This window comes from Condylura cristata, unplaced genomic scaffold (assembly GCF_000260355.1).
Source record: "Condylura cristata isolate star-nosed mole 26May11 unplaced genomic scaffold, ConCri1.0 scaffold00005, whole genome shotgun sequence".
Lineage (NCBI taxonomy): Eukaryota > Metazoa > Chordata > Mammalia > Eulipotyphla > Talpidae > Condylura > Condylura cristata.
In genome coordinates this window covers 62,976,183-62,998,920 of record NW_004567106.1, presented here as the reverse complement: position 1 = coordinate 62,998,920, position 22,738 = coordinate 62,976,183, and the positions used below count along the sequence as shown (strand labels likewise).

At 42.1% G+C, this 22,738-nt stretch overlaps 1 protein-coding gene across 1 annotated transcript in view; it reads right to left on the bottom strand.

Moving 5' to 3' along the window:
• The window catches only part of EXOC4 (exocyst complex component 4), a 648,177-nt gene that overhangs the window by 31,043 nt on the left and 594,396 nt on the right, over positions 1-22,738 (bottom strand). The window contains exons 16-17 of the mRNA XM_004677057.2: positions 21,802-21,980; positions 18,771-18,930 (exon numbers count right to left, since the gene is read on the bottom strand). Of these exons, the coding sequence (XP_004677114.1) occupies positions 18,771-18,930; positions 21,802-21,980 (339 nt within the window). The remainder of the gene's footprint in view (positions 1-18,770; positions 18,931-21,801; positions 21,981-22,738) is intronic.

Here is a 22,738-nt window from a genome sequence, read left to right as displayed (position 1 = left end):
ATTTGATGGATGAGTGGAGTAATCACCTCAAGCCCTGACCTCTCTAGGAAATGTTGCAGATGTGAAGCAGTAGAAACAACATGCTTTTGTGTGTGGACAAGGTGTCTCTCATGAAAGGGATCAGCACTAAGAAGCTCTAGTGGCAGATGGTTCTAAAGACATTTATGAGTCTGAGAAGAGACTCTTAAAGGGACCGCTGAGTCAGTCCGAAAGTGAGACAGCGCTTAACAGAAGCACCTACAGATAAGAGCGACATCCAGCAAAGATGGTGTCCCTCAAGGAAAGAGAGCTCACCTAGCGGGTGAGCCTGTCTTGGCGCAGACAGGGTTGTTTGCCTTGCCACAGTTAGAGTGAGCCACCAGGCGGCATCATGCTGGACACTTTTGCTGAACCTCGCTTCTTCCTCACTGCCCAGAAAGCCACGTGAGGGGCTCTTCGCTTGCACGCTTCGTATGTTTGCGCAGCTGAGGTGTTCTTTCCAGGCACACGTCAGGTGTCTAAATGAGACCGAATCCCTTTTTGTGCATTGAGTCCACCTTGCTCCTTGTTCGCTGAGACCAAATTGCTCACGGGAAGAAAGTAAGAACTTGAAGGTTTTGTGTAACTGACCGCAGTGCCAATTGCAGTGACCTCAGCATAGAACTTGCCTGACTAGTTGGTACTCTAAGGGCACATTTCTACCAACATCATCATCATGGTGAATTGTGGGACTCAGCAACAGACCCACATGCCCTGTGGAGAAATCTGCAGGGAGGCAGAAGACGAGACTGGCCCCAGCACCTGATAAGTGTGTGATACCATTGACCTTCCAAGCTCAGACAACTCCACAGAAGCTGCTGGGGGCAGCGGGAGCCCTGGCCCCCTCCACCCCGGTGAACCTCCCTGCCAGGTGCCCCGGCCAGAGATGTGACCTGCTCTGGAGGGGGAGGGGCACTTGCCAGTGTCTCCCGCTTACAGCGCTTCTGTTCTGTTTTGATTTAAAAGTTTAGTAGAATATAGCAGTGTAATTAATTGTGCTATCATTTTTAGTCTAATTTTCTTAAGACAAGAGATACATATTGATGTGAGCAGATCTTTATAGCAAAGAGAGAACACGGCACTATTGATATCAAAAGCTAAGAGCACGAATCATCTTTCTGTATTTACTTATAACAAGGACCTGAGAATGTGAAGATAATCAACTGAAGTCATCACGATTATCACATAGTAATTTCTGTTTATAAAGAAGCATCTGGCAGCAATACTGTGCTCTTCTTAAGGCCAGAGTCATGGGGTTGGAGTTAACATCATGCCGTTGGGGTTGAGTGGGAAACTGGGAGGGTGGTGAAATCACAAGATTTCCTTCTCCCCAGCGTGCCTGTCAGTGCCCTGTATCCCATGGGGCTGTCAATGGGTGAGAGCTTCTAAGAGCAGATGTGGGAGGCATCCTATCCAGGAGGAAGTCCTGGGTGAAGGGTTAGGGAATCTGGTCTGATCAGGATCATTCACTGGCCGGGCAGTCCACATCTCTGAGACAGTGTCCTGGCTGTAAGGAGACCAGATGACGTTATCTCAGAGGTTCCATCTCAAAAAAGAGTTTCTAAATCTCTGTGATGACAAAATGATCTAAGTAATCTCAGAGCTAATCAGGACTCTGCTTATCAAGTTTAAAACTTCTCCCTGTCCCCTGCTGCTGTCTTCCTCATTTCACCAATCTCACAGAAGCTGGAAAGGAGTTTAGCTAGCTCACATTTTCCCACTTCTCTCTTCATATTTGCATCCCTGTCTCATGGAGGGAGGGAGGGAGTGAGGGATGGTGAGGTGGTGACGGGTTAACTTCAGCTCCACAGGAGAATTGTAACTAGAGAATTGTAGATTATGTTGTTGCTGGTAATTTCAGAAGCTGTTGTTAATCTAAGTGACAGAGGACCAAAAATGAGTATTTATCTAAAAAAGGCTTTTCTTTTCCTTTGGTATCACTCTCTTTGGAAGTTTTATTTTTACATGCATCCCTTAAATACTTAAGGTACCCATTGTCATATCCAGGGTTAAAAGAAACTCTTCCTCAGAAGAGTTTCTTTTAAACATTTTTCATTCCACTCTGAACAATGCTTCAGCAAACCTCTAACTTTTCCCATCATCTTTCCATAAAGTACCTTTGCATGAAATACTTTGAAAAAATGTCTATCTTCTTTAATGCATAGTAAACTCAGTATTTTACTGGCTGTGTCACTCACTAATACGTGAGATTTTACTCATTTAGCAAAGCGCTACTGTGTGTACTGGTTACCTCATGTTTAGCCAGCATTGGCCTTGCTTCTTTTGGTAACAGAACCTTCCCTTTTCTCTGGAACATGTTCTATGAGGTACAGGTTGGACTAATCAACCTTCCACAATAGATGTGAACATGTGACCTGAATTACCCAATCAGAATGCTCCATTGCTCTTGGCCACAGCGACTGGCTTGGCAGTGGGCAGGGTCCCTCAGATTTGCTCCAGGAGACTTGGTGGATGGCTCTGGATAGGAGAGGGTCACTCTTCCTTTAAGATCCTCTAAGCCTTGTGAGTAGGAGCTAAATTTGGGGCTACTGTGTCTCCAGGTGGGCAGACAGGCTAGGCTAATGAAGGCAGGCAGATATAAACAGGGCAAGAATGTGAGGGGATAAAAAGACTAAGTCCTGGTGAAATGGAATGAATCCTGGGACCAAGTCAAAAATGAAGCACCCTTTGAATATTCTAGTTTCATGGGTCAATGAACTTCCTCTTTGGCTTAAGCTAAGTTGGGTTTCACTTTCGCTGCCTGCAACAGAAGTAATCCTGGCAAATACATTGGATGCCTGCTGTACCATGTACAGGGTATCTCAGCTAGGGCCTGAAGTTTACATACAGTGTTAACTGAACAAAGGCTGTCCAAAGACAGCCTCTAGGGACCCATGCCACCTGTTAATGTGCCTTAGTGGAGTCCCTGCTAAAACACATGTGGACCAGTTCAGTGACTTGATTTAATTAGTAAAATGTGGCAGAGGTGACACCGTGCCAGTCTGAGGCCTGGGCCTTTACAATGCATAGCAGTTCTACTTTCACCCTATATGATGTATGATTATCCTAAGGAGAAACCACATGGAAAATTATGTGCAAGGGGGATCTCTGCAGCTACATGGAGAGAGCGCAAGGGTAAGAGAGTCAGCGAGAGAGACCAGTCACCCCAGCAGAGTCCACCCTTCCACCTAGCCCACCAAGTCCCCAGGTGTATAGACAAGTCATCTGGGATGTTCCGGCTCCAGCTGTCTTCAGATGATAGTCTGGTGAGGAATCCCAGACAGTCCAGCAGAAGAACTACACAGTAAAGCCATCAGTCTGCTTCATGGAGAAAACCAATATAAAGGTTGCTGTCCTAGGTACTAAGTTTGGGATGATTTATTATATTGCAATAGATAATGGAAACAAATGTGTAGATCCAATAATTAAAGTTTCCCACACATAAGGAAATGCTTAAGGGCATGCAGTTTAGTTCACTCGGCTTTCTCTTTAACAAATTAAAATTCTGGACAGAGCTGTTAAAGTGTTCTATATAATTGACCAAGATGTAGATCAAAACTTTAATAAGAAGCCATATTGCAAAGCTTAGATTTGCTGAGGACTGAAAAAATTAGAAGCTAACATGGACACTTCTACTACATGGTGCTCTGTCTGTCTGTCTGTCATGGTCAAGGTTCTGAGATGCAGAGATCACTGAAAAGATTCTGGAGAATTCAGATGGGAGCCAGGAGGACAGAAGAATTAGCAAAGTGAAGGAGAATAAACAAAGCAAGGTGGCAGCTGGGATCATGGCCAAGATCACTCCAGAATCACTCTTCAAAAGCAGTTTCATGAAAATACCACTGCTGTTGCTGCTAAACACAAAACACCACGCTTCGCCTTGTGCCAGCAGAACTGGATGTTGGCTGTGCCACACCACTGCACTGCCACTGTCCCGGGCAGCTGGGTCATTGCTGCCGCTGCTTCCAGGGCACAGGATTCTAGTTGGCTCCCTGATGAGGGCAGGGGCAGGGTGTCTGAATCACCCAGATTGGTCCCAGACAAGAAGGAAGCCTGGACTCTGTTTTTATAATGGCAGGTGAGCTCTGCCTCCGTCCAAGACCAGATTGGGGGGAATCCCCTAAACACAGAGATATAAGAGCATGGTAGAAAACAAAAACAAAAACAGACAACTGTCAACTATATCACTCCTTTTTTTTTTTCCTTTAAAATAACTGGGTTTCCTATTAAAAGATAAAAAAGACATTCTTACTTTAAAAAAAAGAAGTATATGAAATTCATTTGGAAAAAATACAGTAGCTTCTTAAAAGCTACATTAAGACAATTTCATCAGTCTCCCTGTGTTGTCTGGCCCGCCTTTCTTCCTAACCTAGACAGGACACCCTCTAACACCTCCAAACCTGGACACCCTCTAATGCTCCTACCAGGCCTGTTTTCTCTGAAGCCCAACACCAATCCCTGGCTCTCTCAGGCCCATAAGAGCTATGGCAATTCCCAGCTGGACCTTTGAAGCTGTGCTGAAATCTTTTCTCCTAATCTTTTTGGTCTTTTTTGATTCAAAACATTTCTTATCAGCTTCTCTCAGGGAAGATAAGAAATTGTTGTCCTGTTTTTAAATATCCCATCACGATCATTTGATAGCATCTGTAAAAACACTGAGGCCATAGTATAGCTTCTTGAAATAGTAATGTATGACACTGTCATAGCCACATAGCAAATAGCTAAAATGCACATCGACTTGATTGGAGTCATGGTCTTACTACTTACTGGTTGTGTAAACCTCAGGCTACTTAATCCTTCAGAGACTCAATTTTTCCATTTGTAAAATAAAAAAAGCTAATGCCTAAGCATGCAACATTGTTGTAAGGGCTAAATGAGATAATATGGGAAATCATATAAGTAGAGTATTTGCACAAAATATGTACTCAATATGTAGTAGCTATTAGCAGTAATAAAAAATACAAAAATACTTTAAGCAACTTGTTGCTTAATCTTCCTTATATGTGGAAAATGAAAAGTTATGAGAGCATTCTAGAGGTATACAGACTCCAGATGGCAGCCTGAAAAGAAAATGAATCATATATTCTGGCTGATACTGAACTCTCAAAGAGTTATCCACTTTTAAAAAGACAGAACACAGTAAATACATATCATACTAAAGCGATACAAAATGCAATGCAGTGGCATTCTTTGAGAATAAAGTCGGGTAGACATCGTGAACCCCAGTTATGACTGCAATGAAAGAAAGCACGATAAGTATGAATTTCTAGTTAGCATGCCTCTCTATATAGAATAATTATTGATAACCAGTTTTACTGTTTTTTCTTTGTTTCTAAATATAAACAATGGTTCAAAGACAGATTAATACTGGAAAGGGGGAAACTAACTTATCGTTCTAAAAGAGTGAGCACTTGATGGAGAAGATTAAGGAAAACTTTGAAGTAAGGATTTGCAATGGCTCACAGATCCAAGAATGGACAAGACAGATTAGACAGACCATAAAGTCTCAGTAATAATTATATGAACTGAAAAATGTACACATGTAGAGGCCCTGTTTGGGGGATGAGTCAGCCTTGTTGTCAACAGCAGGATACCCACGCGGGGTACTATGTCACACTGTCCTGGATATAACCCCCACCACTGTATCTGCCTGGAGTATCTCTCTTAAAATGGCCGCCAAAAGGAAACTTCCTCCTCACCCTATAGGCGAGTTAACACAGAGGTCCCCAGCATCCACACAGCTCTGTAGAGGACTATGGAAAGAAAGAGACCCTAGGTTTTACTGAAAAAGTACATTTTATTTTTTATTTAAAAGAGGACAAAGGAGTTATTAGAGGCTCTCTAGCTTCAAGGCCCGTAATTTAAACATATGCCATTGGTCAGAAGAAGCCTCAAAATGCCCGAGAGCACATTCTTCCCCTCTGCACAATAAACAGTAAATATTTAAGGCTCATTAGAGGAACTGGCAAATAGCTGATTGCCAATAGCTACCAAACTTAACTAAGGCAATCAGTTCCCTGGCAGACATATGCTTCCCTTGTTCAAATGTTAGTTATGTGCCATTATCATTTCAATCCTTCCATCCCTGGAGAACTCTGAAACCAAGAAATGAAGTAAAGCAAAATGTCTAAAAACTGAAATCTAAAAAATTCTCCTATGCTATGTAATTAAGGTTAACAAAAGAAACAGACCAACTGCCACACACATGGAACACAGAGAAGCTGAACCATCCAATGACTGATTTACCACAGCAAGTAATTACTTTATGTTTTTCACAAACATTTGCAACCTATTATTACTTCCACAGCAGCATGCAGCAATAGAAGACTGTCACCTAAGGGAGAAATGGGGGAACAGGGCTGTAATTAATTTCTGGTCGAATATATCACACAGCCTTTAATGTTGTCAATAAAATGCTCCAGCCGCTAGAAATCACCACTGTCTCTCTCCCTCCTGTCCCCAGCACCCCAAAACGTTTAATCTGCGTCTTTGTGAAACATACTGCCTAAAGGAGAATGAGCTGGGTGGCAAGGCCAGCTGTGACCTTGAGTCCCTTGACTTACTCCTGCCCCACCAGGCTGCAGAAGAGCTTGTCTCTCCTGCCCACCCTCACCGCACTCTATCACTTGGTTTTCTGCATCTTGGACTCCATCCCCAACTGACAAACTGAGAAGGTGCGCAATGCTTTGGAGAAACTTAAACATGTGGTGGCCGGGCAATGGAAATCATTACAGCGCCAAGCGAACCCATACCTTTAAAGGTTAGAACACAAAGAGTAAGACCGCCTCCAGGAAAGCGGGAAATGGCTGATCTGAATAAAACCTTTCCATCAGCTGGAAAAGCACGGCACAGCAGAGGCGATGAGAGTTACAGCAGCTGTGACATTTATATTTTTGAGTACCTACATGTTTATTTTTTGAATGACTGTTCAGAGCCTCATAAGACCTTTATAGGTTATGCAAAAGCAGTAGCCAGCTCTATCTCTACCTGCCTGTCTTACTTTCTAGTGCATTCAGTGAGCAAAAGCAACCAGCAGCCACACTTCCACATTGATTATGAAAGACACAGTCCTCCCTCCCTTCCCTTCCCTTCTGTCCTACCTTCAACCTCTGTAATCGTTTGTCCAACCAACAAATAAAAAAAAAAAGTGCCTATTAAGTACTGTACCTTTTAGAAACCTTTAGTATCTTTCTGGAACGAGATTGAAGTTAATTTCCTTCCTTGGAGAAGTCGCTCATGATACTCTCTCTGAGAGCTAGGGGGTCAAGGTGGAGCTTCAGGCCTCTGACCCTCATCCCTGGTTCTATACTATGGAACTCAGGATGAGTCCTACCTGAGAGAGACCCCAGATTCTGACCTAGTCAAACCAAATTTTTATAGATGAGGACGCTTCACCTATGAGACCTGAAGCGAGTGGCCCAAATTTATGCCATGATCATGGTTTGAAGTAGTTTCCCAGCCACCACCAAGATAAATGAAATGGCACTGAGTTCACCTCAGACTTCCAAGAACACACTCTGACTCTGATGTGAAATAATCAGTGTAAGTGCCTGGAGGGATAGTTTTAATGAAGCGCCAACTTAATTCAGATAAGTGCTTTCAGGTTATTTTTACTTCCTGTGCCGGGCAGCAGGAGGACAAAAAAGACTGGGGGCATTTAAAGGAGACTAAGGCTGAGAGAAAAAGGCTGGGATATCGCATGAGTATCAAAGGGGAGCTGAGGCCAACAGCTGTCCAACAACTACTTGTGTCAGGATCCCCTGGGCCCTGGTTGAATGAACCGAGGTCACATGGGGAGCCCCATGGTCTGCAGTAGAGGACTGTGGGTGTTGTGATGGTGGAGGCTATCCAGTGACATACATCTGAGGAGTGGTGAATCTATCCCCCCTAAGTCACATATGGTCTTTTTTTTTTTTAAAGATTTATTTATTTATGCGTACAGAGCTGGGGTACAGGCCAGAGGTGCAGGAGCGGTGAGAGGATTCACCAGAGACAGAGTGGGGAGCAGAACAGGCAGATCAACGAAGTATGCTGCCCTGAGGGGAGCAGTGGGCAGGTCAGGAGAGGTCTGCAGCGCCATGTGAGTCACCTTTGGGGTGGGGATTGAACTCATGCTGAAGTGGCTTTAGCTTCTTAGTGCTGTGCTTTAACCCACTGAGCCACAGGGAGGGCCCCACATATGGTCTTTTAAAGCAATATTACTTCAATGGAGAAAAAAATAAAAATATAAGCTTAAAGAGAAATAAGAATAAATTGCAGGTGCCAGAGTGCCACCTCACTCTTCAAAATCATAATATTTATGGATGGAATTAAAGAATTCCACTTAAAGCACTTTCTCGGGGAATGTCTTACCCTCTCTAGCCTTGAGAACTACTTGGATAAGTGCCGGCGCCTGTTAAGAGGACAGTTGTCTATATTTGGGGTCATGACAGTTTTCCAGGGTGTGACACATATGCCAGTTGGCACTGGAGATAAAGTGCCCAGCCAGCAGCTCCAGGCCAGTCACTGGGAAGGTGGGCAGGGGGCCCACATGCAGCACCTGAGCACTGAGCAAGGAGAGCCTCACATGTCGGGGGGGGGGGGCGGTCTGCAGACCTGCTACAGTGAATGTGCTCGTTACCAGTCAGAGGCCAGAGTTACTGGAAATCAACGGGGACATGTACCCGGAGACAATCAAGGAAAAGGGAATATTTGAGAGTAAAGAGCTTAATTGAAAAAAGAGAAATATTTGGGTCCCCCCTGGTGGCACAGTGGGTTAGAACACTAGCCACAGCTGCTTCAGTGCAAGTTTGATCCCTGGCCCTGGAGGTGACCCACATGGTGCAGCGGACCTCTCCTGTTTCCCACAGCAGTGCATTTCATCAGTCTGCCTGTTTTGCTCTCTGCTGTCTCTGGTTAAACCTCTCACCACCCCTGCACCTCTGTCCTGTACCCCAGCTCTATATGCATAAATAAATAAATCTTAAAAAAATATTTTAATGAAACAAAGCAAAGTAGAAATCCAATATTTACCAAGGCGGTAGCTCTGATTTACAGGGTTAAGGCTATGCAGGGACTGTGGGGCTGGCCTGAGCAAGGTTTGAACACTGGCTCTTACTGGCTCTTACCCTCTTTAAATGTGGGTTATTTTCATCTAGAACATGCAGTAACAACAGCTACATAAAAAGAAGGATTTGGTGAACACACATGGAGAAAACAGTTCCTACAATTCATGTTATGTCCTGAATTCAATTAAATAATAGTAATAATGATTACTCTTAGAATGGTTATGTATTATCATCCTCACTCAGGGAAAGTAACTAATTTAGGCCTCTGGGTGATGTTCATGGAAGTCACTTGTCTTCTAGAAGCTCTTCTTGTTTTAGTAAAAGTAGTTTGGAGTTGAAAGTCTAGAAGTCATATAAACTACTTCTTGGTAACCTAATTGTATTTAGACTAGGATGCTCTCATGAATATATGTAGATGTTCATATTTATGAAACATACTTCGAAGTCCAAATGGCATTCAAACTTACTTCAAATTTCTGACAATTAGAGAGAATTAAATAAAGGGGAAAAAGATATCCAGAAACCCAAACAAACAAAATACAATCATGGTAACTAGTCACAAGAACGTAATTAGTAATCTTTTCATAACAGATGGGAGTCAGGTCATTATGCTATATGTCTTAAATTTGCCCAGTGCTGTATACAAATTATATCACAATAAAATGGGGATGGGCATACCTGCTTAGAAAAAATCACTATCCAAGTGGGGAGGGAAAATACACTAATAAAAATGAGCACAGTGACATATTAAACAATGGGTACAAACGAACAACACGCCATAGAATGACACATTGATTTTCAGAAAAAAATCAAATCACACGGCATTTAACCCATGTTATCTCCATAAAAAAGTTAACCCAAATAAATAATAATTGGGTTAAGCTGAAAAAGAGTTACACGGGCCAGACAGGTTAGGGAAGGCTGGAGAGAGGGAAAAGAACTTCTAGTGGTGACACTGAATTCACTGGGATGGCTCTTTTGCTGAGCACACCAGGAGGCGAGACTGGGCAAGGCTAGAACAGGCAAAGGAAGCTCGGGGGAAGAAGGCCTGGAGGTGGTGTGAGGGGCGACTGCTGTGTCTTTCCAGCCTCAGCCATTGAGCCTGCTTCCTGCTTTAATGCGTCACAATTTAATACTGTATCTTTATTTAGAAAACAAGAAAGGTCAACTTCCAGCCTCAAGAATTTCAGCAAGGATTCTAATAGACCCAGTAAATGATCATTCTTGGGCCTTAGTTCGAGAACAAGTTTAATGTCTTTTTAGTATAATGCAATCCTTTCCTGGCAGAAAAATGGCCTCCCTGGATGAATTAATTTAATTTCCTTACTATGGCGTCTACAGGGGTAATGTGGGCTGTATAAATAGCACAATTTGATGAGAGATTTTAGACAAGTCACTTCTGATTTCCATTACTTGGGATCATTATTGGAAATAATAACACCTGCCACCTATGCTAATCTCTGCATCACTCCAATTCTACTACTACTGCCAGCCAGTGGTCACGTGGCCCTTAAATGATGTGCTGGCATGATCCGACGACGATATGATGACGGTCACTGAATATAATCAAGGGAAGTCTTAACTTCACAGCCTCGCAGGTGAGAGATGTTTACGAGAACCCAAACAAAAATATCTATTGAGGTTTATCTGAGGGTATCTTCTCAATAGTCTTGAGAAGTACTCATTGTTCTAGGGTGCTCTATGGAAGAGATGCAGAACAGAAAGCATGCTCCCCTTCTTTCAAGCCCTGATTAGCCTATTAGTTGGAAATCATCTTATTGTTATAAAAGATGGTACCTACTTCATATACATTAAAAAAAAAGCCCACAGAACATCTCCTCAGAAGTCGAGTCGTACACATTTTTGTTGCATTATAAAACGTTAAAGGACATATTTCCTTCTACTAGGTAGCAACTGCTATGGACTCCATCCTACTTCCCAATGTACCCTGCCCCCCCAGAAAAGTCAGAGCCAGTTTGGGATCCCTGTTAAATTTAAGCACTACAACAGAATGTTGAGGGGGTTATCATTAAAAGACTTTTACTCGCAGACTAATCTCTTCTACAAAATCAATCACAAATCCACATGGAAAATATTCTCGAGCTAAGTTCTGGAGTATTACAGGTGACTGGAAAAGGGCTGTTACCCCAGAATTGGGAAGCCAGGTGAGAGCAGTGGCAGAATAAAACTGGGGTAACATGTACAGGAAACAAACAAAAAAAAGATGTGGAAAACATTTTGTTTCTCAGAAACAAAACTGTTTTAGCAAGGCAATCCAAGAACAGTTTATTTGTGAGGTGGTGCCTTTAGGTTTGCAGCCAAGTCGCCGCTGAAGCCGGCTTCGGAGGCAGTGCCACTCTGGGTTTATCAGCTTGACAGGGGCTTGGGAGCCCACCAGTCACCCAGCTGTCTGTGGGTGTTTCCAGCAGATGGCAGCATGTCATTGCTAATCCCTCTCTATCAAACTAGGCCCTGGTCATTGTAAATAGAAAAACCTGTAACCTTTCCATGGAAAACCTAAGTGCTGATCCTGGTACATTAAGTTGGTAGGAAATAAGTCTATCTAAATGGCTCTCCTGGAAGAAATTCAACATTCTCAGCTGTGCCAGATGTCATTCCTGGCCTTAGAGAAGGCACAAGTCCGAGATAAAATGGGGTTTGATCGATGTATTTAGTGTCTAGGTTGGCTTTGCCCCTCACTGTCACCTGGAGGAAGGCATCTAAATAGCTTGCTTCAAAGAGGAGTTGGAGAAGCTGAAATGGAAAGTTGCTTTCATGTACAAGGTGGAAAGGCGCTATGCAGACTTAGGGGAGTTTCAGTGCACACTGCAAGTTCACAGGCTGTTTGTCTGGTCTGGCCTTTGTCCTCTGGCACCAGCCCTTGCACGAGGGGATAACTCCTTCCCTAGTGGGTTCTGGTCCCTCTTCCTTCTTAGGGCCTGTATGTGTTGGGGTCCCCAGGGGAATGCTCAGCGTCTCCAGTGTTTACTTTATCTAAGGGTTTCAACAGCTCTATGCCCATGATTCCCCAGAGGATTCAGGTTTCACTTCCAAGCCTCTAGCTGACACACCTAACTGCATATTGGACACATGCACTGGGAAATCTCACCAGGATCTCACATTCCTACGTGCACTGATCTCCACTGCCCCCTCGCCCCCACCATCAAACTAATCCCTTCTCTGCCCGCAGGCGGATCTTGTTTCAGAGCACTGCGGCCCAGTTAGGTACCACCTCACAGCAATCCCACTCCCAGGTATCTATCTACCCAAAGAACACAAAAACACAAATTCAAAAGGAAACCTGCATTTCCATGGCCTGCAAAGAAACTCCTGTTCTCCTTTCCTCCCAACTCCTCAGCTATAAGCCACCAGATGCTACTTTCTGTATAATTCACCTATCACATAAATGGAATCACACAATGGTCTTCTATGACTGTTTTCATATATGATAATGTGTTCAAGGTTCATCTATGTTGTATCATGTACCAGTACTTTTATAGGCTGAAAAATAGCCATTCTATGAACTCCCTGCATTTTGTTTATCCCTTGATAATTATTTGAGTTCTTACCACCCTTGGGCCATTATGAATAATGTTGCTATGAACATTTCTGTAGACATGTGAATGTAGACATGTCTTCATTTCCTTTGAGAGTCTATCTAGGAGGTCTTATAGTAACTGCCTAACATTCTGAGGAACTGATGAAATGCTTCTCAAAGCACCTATGCCATTTTCCATCCCACCAATGTCTGGGATTCCCATTACTGTCTTTTTGATAGTAGCAATCATGGTGGGTATCATGTAGCTTCTCACTGTGGTTTTGACTTACATTTCCTAGTAATAGGTATTAAGCCTCTTTTCATACATGTACTGGCCATCTATAGGCCTTCTTTCAAAGAATGCTTACTCAAGCCTTTTTGCCTAACTTTTACTAACAGACTTTATTCTTTTTTAACAATAATTTCAGATTACAGTAGAAGATAGTACAGAGAGTTCCTAAAAATTAGCACCCAGTTTCCCTATTATTAATATCTTGCATTAGTATGGTATATTTACCATAACTTATGGATCAATATTGAAACATTAATAACTAACGTCATTCATTTACATTTTACTGATTTTCATCTAGTGTCTTTCCTCTACATGTTCCAGGACCCTATTGGGTCTCCCTCATGAACAGGGAGCTGCCATGTCTTCGCTCTTGGCTATGGTAGCTTCTCAGACTTTCCTTGTATTTGATTATCTTGACAGTTTTAAAAACATTATAAGGGATTTTGTTGCATCCACCGCTATCAAAATCTGTCCATTTTTTATATGATTATGCAAGAGTTATGTAAGGTTTTGGGGGAAGAAGGCCACAGAAATAAAATGTCATTTCACCCCCTCATATCAAGGGCACAGCTATTGAGGTGATCTATGTACCTGATGTTGACCATGGCCATCTGATTCAAGTACTATCTGTCAGATTTTTTCACTATCAGTGATTCCTTCCTGCTTTATCCTACATGTGCTCTTTGGCAGAAAGTCACTATGGCAACCTACACTTATGCAGGGAGTTAAGTACCCTTCCTTTAGGGCAGAGTATTTTGAATCTTGTTTAGGAGATTTGTCTCTTCTTCCTCACATAGTAATGTATTCAATCATTTCTTTTACTAGTTTGGATTCATGGATATTGATCTCATACTTTGGGGTATATACTATTATTATTTATTTAGTTTGTTGCTTAAAATGTTCCAACTTTGGTCACTGGGGGCTCTGTCTATTAGCTTCTGTGCTCTGTTGGCATCTGTGTGACCAGATGCATCAGACCCTTACAGGGAATTGAGAAGTATGACATCTGTTCCAAAATATGTTTGAAGTTTGTTCTTCTTAAGCTACATAAGTTATTTAGGGAACAATATAGACCTAAACATTTTGTTAAGACTTCTTCTTAAGCCTCTTGTGAAGACCACTTCTCTGTTCTGACTATTTGACTTCTTGTCAAGTCTCTTGTGAAGACCACAAACTGCCACTTCTCTGTTCTGAGTGTTTGACATAGATGAAGACACCTTCCTCTTAAAACACTTTCTTCACTTGACTTGTTAGACTCAACCTCTTCCAGTTATCTTCCTTCTTCACTGACTAAACTCCTTTCCAAGTTCCTTTGTTGGTTCTTCAGAACTCCAGTATCATGGAATCCTCAAAGGCCAACTTTTGGACAGCTTCTTGTTGTTCTTCTACGCATGCTCTCTTTGAGATCTGATCTCTCACTCTTCTTCACAACTTTGAACCCTGTCTGCATGTTGTTAATTCCCAAAACTCCTATTTCTAGCCAAGACTTCTTTTCTGAAGTCTAGATTCATCTAGCTGACTCTTCTTTATTTCTATTGAGACGTCTATTAAGCATTTCAAATCTAAACTCTTTATATCCTCCCTCTCTAGCTATCCTTTTGCCCTCTATCCCCCAAAACTAGACCTGTCTCTGAAGGTCTGGGGGTTTTCAGTAAATGAAACCTTCATCCTTTGAATTGTTCAGAACAAAAGCCCTGGAGTCTTTGGTTCACTTCCAATTCCTCAGAAAGCTTGTTAGCTTGACTTTTGAGATCTATTTTAATCTGACCATATCTCATCTTTTCCACTGTTGCTATCTTGGTTTGAATAACTATTCTATTTTAGAGGACTATTACTGCAATAGTCCTCTAAGAGATTCTGCTTTTACCCGTGACTGGCCTGCAAATGCCCCATCACCCACATCATGTAATTTCAACACAGCAATAAGAGTGATTCTTTACAATGTAGGCCATGTTATGCTATTCTTCTGTCCAACCCTCCACTAGCTTTCTAGTTCAGAACAAAAGCCAGTGTCATTAGAACAGTTAATATCTCAGTTACTTAGATTGAACCTCTTAACAACCCCCCCCCCCCAATTGCTCAGTTGCCTCAGTTATTCTGAGTATTCTGCTGTTTGCAAACGTCATGCATGCTCTCTCGCTGGTCTTTCCTCCCGGGGGGCCTTTTCAGGTATGCTCTTCCCATATGAGTTTAGCCACGTGGCTTGCTCATACTCTTCTTTCATGTCTTTCCTCAAATGTTACCATTTCACTAAGGGCTTCTATGAACACTAAAATGGTGGGTGATCTTCACAATATCCTGGGCGCTCTATTCTCCTCCCACATTTAATTTTTTTACCTTAGCACACATCATCTGCCATCCTTCAGCTTCTACTTAGATATTAGATTGTTTTGCCCCACAATGTGGGCAGGACCAGGGAGAAAGCACCAAATGTGGTAATTGTTGAATGAATAAATGAACAGAAAAGGGTGACAAAGATTTCATATGTGTTAAAACTTCTCCCCTTATCACTTACTGAATCTGAGCTTTATCTTTGTCAGATTTAACAATAATACAAGTCCCCCCCCCCAAAAAAAATGGGGGAAAAAGTCAAGGAGAGATGAATTCTACAAGGAGGAAATCAGGAAACTGAGGCAGCAGGAGAGAAAAGGGGACAGAAGAGGCCACTGTATTGGGAGAAATAGACACAAAAGAGAAAATGATGGGACAGAGGTGTGTACTAAGGAGAAAATCTGCAATATTCTTTTTGAACAGTTTCCTTAAACCCTGAAGGTGGCCAAACCCACTGCAGCACCCAGTCAGAGTCCTTCCCCAGTTATAAGCCATCTGGACTCCTGGGTTGATTCAGTGACTCAGTACTGGGGAAGCACATTATAGCTCAGTTAGGACATCTCTGATAAAAGGAACTAGAAGCACATTCATAAGGCTCTCCCACCTTCTAGTTAGTCCACACTGATTTTCCAGGACAAAGCCCAGAATTAGTGGAGTCAGGAGTCAATACCACAGTAGTGATGACATGGACAGGCTCTCTGTAATTCTGGTGAAGCTACAGGCTAGCTTGATCCTTTGTCCGTTCAAGATTTAGCCTACTGGAGACTAGTTACAGTCTAGATAAAAAGGGATGGACAACTTAACTCTACCACAAGTAGAAGAATCAACATAAATGTGGTCACTCCAGGTCCTTCATATGTTTGTTACAGAGAGGGTGTGATATTTTTCACTGGCCAGGAAGGGTAAAGAAGCAAAAAACCTCCAAGAACCCTGCAACTTCTAGTTAAATAAGTTTTCTGACACATGGCAACTGGTGATTAATTACTGTGTTGGAAGATAACATTCCTATAGAGATTTGCTGGAAATACAGATGCTGCCCATGCTTGATTAGACATTGCTTAAGGAATGCTGAGGCACACTGCTGCAGTCTATTATTTCTGGCTATTTTGGTATCGCTGTTATATTTATTTTACATAGCTTTGGATTCTGTGGAGTTGACAGAGCCCCTTTCACAAAACCTGTTCTACCAAACAAAGAGAAACTAAGGTTATAAAGTATGTCTTGGTGTATATATATGTATGCATTACAGCGGTAAGAGAAAATTAGGGAGAAAGTCACTATAAATAGTAGGGCTATATTATTCCTTTTTAGAACACTTTCTGCTTGACAAAGAATGATAAGGGAGATGGTCTGTTTCTAAGAAGCCTATGAGGAAATTGACCCACGTCAGATGGTTAGAAGTTTCAGGGCACTAGTGACTTACCTTTGTCATTATCCAAATCTCTCACCAATGCCAAAAGAAGCCTTGATTTGATACCTATTCATTCATCTAATGAAGCTAAGGAACATTTATATGGTCTAGAGTATGGGGGGAAACAGGTAGAAAAGTCCTGGCTTCTGGTTACTACTGATCTAGCAAGGTGTATTCTGGGCCAGGATTGGGAAGACAGAGCCATCCATCGCCCTCTGTGCATGGTGGGCCATCTCCTCCTTTCACAACCATTTGATATGAAGAAAGTGACAAATAACAATAGCGAAGCCTCTCTGGAGTGGTCACCTTTCAGCTTATGCCCACTTTCTTGGACGTCATTCACCCAAATGTGAAAGGCGTGCACTGGCTGTCATTTAATTATTTCCTGAAGAAACGAAATGCTCTGTTGACACACAGCCCCCGATGCCAACTGCAATACTGCCCAGTCAGCAGTCATTATTCAGATTATCATTCAGATGCCAGTATTTTCAGTGAGTGCTAAGGCCCCTTAACACATGCCAAAAAACTGTTAATTTACTTATTTCAGCTAAAAATATCATTTTAAAAGAGGATGATTGAATTTAGGAATTATCATCCTCAGAGAATTAGTAATGCTTCTCTATATCCCTTAGGCCTCCATGTTCTTAACTTCCCCTTGTCAATGTTATTATGAATAGACTAATTCGATAATGAGATCATTCCCCATAAGAGCGGCCAAATAAATGCAGCGTTCAGTCACACCTGGTTTCCTTAATCTGAGCAAGGAAGGCTTTCTACCAAACGTAGCCTAAAAGAGGGAATTTAATGAACACATACCCATAGAAGAAGAAAAAGAGGGAAGCAAGGGGGTGGGAAATCAGAGAACAGGGGAGCAGTGGGACAAATGGGCTCACGGGTTGAGGAAAGCTTAAAATTAAGATATATGGTCAGACAATTTCAAAATAAAGGGTCTGAGACCCTGTCTTGATAATTGTCAAAGTAATAAACTATTTCTTCATCCCTTTAAATGGCTCAAGAATTGCTTCAGATGTTCTTGAATTTCTCCAGGACTCACATAACCAAACAAAAAGATGCAAAAATATTAAATATTAGGCAGGAACATTCTAGATTAAAACCAACAGATTTCCTATGAGTGTATGGAATGATTCACAAGGTACACAAAGCAAGAAAGCAGTGAGACACAAACCACCCTCTGTCTTCTGCTACGCTACTTGGCTTTCATCAAGGTACCAAGGTTTGATGGTTTCATTGAGGTAGAGAGAGTGTTGAGAACACATGAAGAAAGCATAAAATTAACTGTCCAATTTGAAAAAGCATTTTATAAGGGTACATTAAAAGTCAGAAAAACAGTTGAGCGGCCAACCTAGAAAAGAACAAGGAGCAGAACTTTTAAAGGAAACTTTAATCACATGAGGGGAGAGCAGGACAATTCTACCTCCTGCCCATCCCAACAGCTCAGTAGAAGCAAGAGGAGGAAGTGGGTTTCAACTGGGAGAGATGAAAAAGAGATAAGGAAAGAGATTCATGTAAATATACAGGGGAAGAAATGAAAACATCCAAATGTTAAAAAAAATGAGCAAATGATTAAATAATTATGTTTCATTTGTACCATGGAATATTTGCTCAGTCATTAAGAGTGATATATTCAAGTACTATAACTAGACATGGGAAAACCTCCTTTTCAAAGAATATTTTTTACATAGGAAATGAAGTGAAAATTAAACATTAACCTATTTCCAGTTTTGCATTGAGAGAAATCACATCTTGTGTGAAAACTCACATATACACAAACCAGGGCACAGCATTCTACAGTTTCAGGATGAAGGTGACAAGTTATGTTTAGATTTTTTTTTTCTGTATTTTATCTTACATATTTTATACTATCAGCATATACTACCTTCATAATCAGGAAAAATGCTGCTTAAGCTTGTATTCAGGACTTAGGTTAGACAATAAGAAAAACTCCTTCCTTGAGTTTTATAAAATAATTTTATAGAATTATCTTCTGTATAACCTAGCAACATCTTTTTTGAAATATTAATTCAGATCCTACAAATCATTCTTAGGAATGAGTTTCTGGGCAATGAGCTCTTGACTTTGATACAAAGATCTGATCCCCAAATCCCCTCCTACCTTGCAAAGTCCAGGTCGGCCTCTCGGGACATGGTGATGTTAGTCAAATTCTGCTGAAGAACAAAAATGTTCCTGCACATTTTCTTGATGCCAGACTCACTGATGCGCCTGAAGTACTGTGCACCATTAATGAGGATGCAGGAGATCAGGTGTCCCAGTCCTGAGGGGCCAGCGCAAGGCAGGGGAGAAGAGAGAAGCTAGGTTAGCATTATTCTGAACACACGTTCTCAGGATTTCTCTCTACTAATCCTCCATTGAAACAGTCAACGAAAACATCTCTCTGGCAGCCACATCAGCTGATCTTACAATAATTTCAGTGTTTTTATGCCTGGTCCGTGCAGTCACCAATGGGCAGCTGTTTTGCTGGCAACAGAAGTTGGTACATCCGTAGCTCTAGCTATTGCCAAGTACACCTGCAGCTACTCAGTCAGGGTTTAGTGATTACACCAGGTTGTCATGAACTATTACAGCACATAAGAACTCTGGTTTTTCTGTACGATACTTCTGGAGGAGACAAGAACACATGTAAATACAATGATTTATCTGGTCTCTTCCTCCCACAAAACAGAAGATGTGTATTTTTGGCTCAAAAGTTGATTGTGAGCCTACTCGCACAAATAAATCATTAAGAAATTGGGTTCATTCCAGTAATTTCTTTTGGGGGGGGGTGTATTTACTTAACTGTACTATAGTTAGTTTGCATGAGATGGTTAAAAAGGCCAAAGGTTAAAGGTTTGCATTTTGTGTATTTGAAATTGCTATTCATTTATTAATTGGCCTGTTGGATATATGTGTGAAACATGTTGTCCAACACAAAGCAGGGTTTTTATCATGTTGAGTTGTTCTAAGACACACACACACACACACACACACACACGAAATGAGGATCCTAACATACTGTAGTACTGACTCCGGAGGGCAAGTTAAGGTAGTGATCTGAAGGAAAGTTGACAGAAGCTGTCTGGGAAGGCAGGCAGACTGGCCGTCAATAGTGGAATCCCTACAAGATACCCATGGTCATTTCTGGATCTCAGAGGATCAGTGGAGTGAGAAATCCACTCAGGATCTCCCATGTAGTGAAGCTGAGGAAGGTGGGTTCCACACTTCCTGAGGAGCATGCGGCTATTGTTTATTTTTGGAATCAGGTCAACTTCTTGTCCTTCTTTACTCCCTGACTACAACCTCTCCTCCAGCACACCAAAGCTATTCTGTCTAGGTGCAAGCAGGATTCTATTTTCATTATGTTTTTCCTCTAAGGTCATGGTTCCTTCCTGTTGACAAAGGTCTACTCCAGAGCCCAGGGTGCCCCTTCTGAATCAATGGCTCCCTCAGAGACTCCCCTTGATTAGGAGGAGAGCAGAAAGGAGAGGCTGAGGTGTTCTCTCTTGCTTCTACTATACTCACCCAACATTGCTTCAAGACCACAACTCACTTCTGTGTGCTACTACATGTGATTTTATGTTTGAATCTAGACAGTCTATTTATATGAAAAGTCTATGTTTAACTCTCTGAAAGTCAAGTTCTGACATGACTCTCTGATCCTCAACAGCGGATCCAGTTTTGTTCTTCTATGGTAAAAGTCAAAATGTTCAGGGGCAGGCAAAGAAGGGGGTGGACTGTCTAGAGAATATCAAATAATACCTATTTTAAATAAACACATGTGCAGAACAAATATATATAATAAATTATTGTAATAAAACCAGTTAAAAATCAGTCTCCTTAAGTTTATCAACTCTAAACATTGTCTGGGATACTCCTCCCTGTCCCCACACCAAGGAAGACTGAGAATACAACTACTTCTGCTTTCACTTGGCGGACGCAACATTATGCCATTTGAAAATTATATCGCAGAGGGAAAAAAAAAACACCTAACTTTTTAAACAGGAAGTCTCCATTTTATAATTTCTTAGCTGAAATCTGTTTTATGTCAGAAAAATACACCTGCATTTCCAGAAAATGCTGGAGCTCAGCAGGATTAGCTGTTAAGACATGTCTGGGCAAAAGAATGAGGAAAATTCTGGGAACTGTGCATGTTGCTACATATGGGTTGGAAGAGTCACAATCAAGAGCGAGGATGGAACTGTAAAGGAGGGGAAATGTGGTTTCCTCAGAGGACACTGCCATCACCACATGAATCCTACCCCCCTTCAAGAGCCAAGGCACTCACCTTTTCAGTACAGTTCTGTAGACCTATATCTCTTCAGAACACATCTACCTCTTTTTGATATAAATGTAATGGGAAAACAGAATTTGGGGGGGGGGAGGGTTGTCCAAACTTGCTGGAACATACTGTTTTATAATGTAAACAAACGCCTTGCAGTGACATTGCCTTTCTACAGTCAAGTTGTCACAATCCTCTGGACAATGTCTCTACTCAGTTGTCTAAACTGCACTCATTAAATTCTGAGACACACCATGATACTTTCGGCACCCAGGGCTACAGACAAACAAACCAAAATGTGAGAGAGGGCAATGTACTCAGAGACCTCACAGGGGCCCTATGGGAAGAATTCTGCTTGAAAATTTGTGTGGCTGACACAAATGTTGAAGTCCAGTGTCTTTTGATGATCTCATGATCTTTCACACCCTTCCTGCCTGAAGGCATCCATGGATGTGGCCTTTCTAAAATCCTGCTAATCAGAGCTTTCTATTCTTTTCAGATAACAATGCATTCCCTGAGAGAACTTCCTCTTCTACCATTCATTCTTTCAGAGTTCGCTCTTCCTGGTTCCCTTCTTTTATGGGCTCCTCTTGAGTTAATTTGTGGCCTGCTCTGCACATTTACCAACTCTCATGAGTGAACTGTCAGGGAGGCAGTGGGCTGCCATCTGCCTTATCTGGGATTAAATCTCTTTATGAACCAGGAGCAGATGGCTGCCATACTGCGGTCTACCTAGCTCTACTCTGAAAGACTGGGTGTTGGAGCTTTAATTCAAAAAGAAAAAGTTCTACAAGGTTTGAACTTCAATAATACAGGCAAACCGTCACCCTTCCTTCCTCCCAGACTCCCAGAACAGAGGCCATGTCTGACCTTCAAATATATACTGGAACTTGTGCTGCTGAAGACTGGCACTCATGGCTTCCTCAATGGCGCTGATGTCCTTGTTGAGCTTCACCACCAGAGGGTCATAATCCATGCTTTCCACATTAGCGACAATGGCATAGTTTCCCTCCTTTGCAAGAGGGATGAGATAGTGGAAACAGTGAACCCTGAAAAAAAAAGTTGGGGAGAATGATTACTGAGACATCTTTCTGAGGAAAATATTCACTTCTTGGGATGGAGTGCCCAAACAGCTGTGATAGGTGGCCCTGAAGACTTTTATTTGTCCCTCCCACCTTCCACCAGAAAGCCATCTTAATTACATGTGGAACAACAGAACATGCCAGCAAGTCAGCTTCTGTGATTTTTGCTGTTTTAATTTCTATGTTGAGAGAGAGAACAGCTGAGTTCTACAATTCTTTCCAATGACCAGACTGGTTGCTGTGAAAAGGATGATCTCTTTCTACAGATACTGTTACAGTTGAAATGAGAGGCAGAAGCCACAGGTTTTGGAATAAGACCACTTTATCTGCCTTTCCCATTTGCCAGCTGTGTGACTTTAGGCAAGTTACTTTCTATGTTTCAGTGTCCGGGTCTGGGAAATAGGGATAACAGCACTTAATTAGCTGGGTGCTCTGAAGAGCTTCTATATAGAAGGAGCACAGTACAGTGCCTGGCACTGTTGTTAGAATGTCACTGTTAATCTGTTGCTTAAACAGAACACTCATTGAACAACTAGGCATTTGCTGGTAATTTTGCAAGGCCCAAGGAATGTAGAGCAAAATTTGTGCCCTTAAAGATGCCACTGAAAAGACCAAGCATGACCAACAGGGGGCAGTGCCTTGCTCAGAAGCACAGGCGTCCTGGGGGCCAGGGAACTTAGCCAAGGGGGCCTCAGGAAAGAGTCCAACATTATTTAGAAAATGTC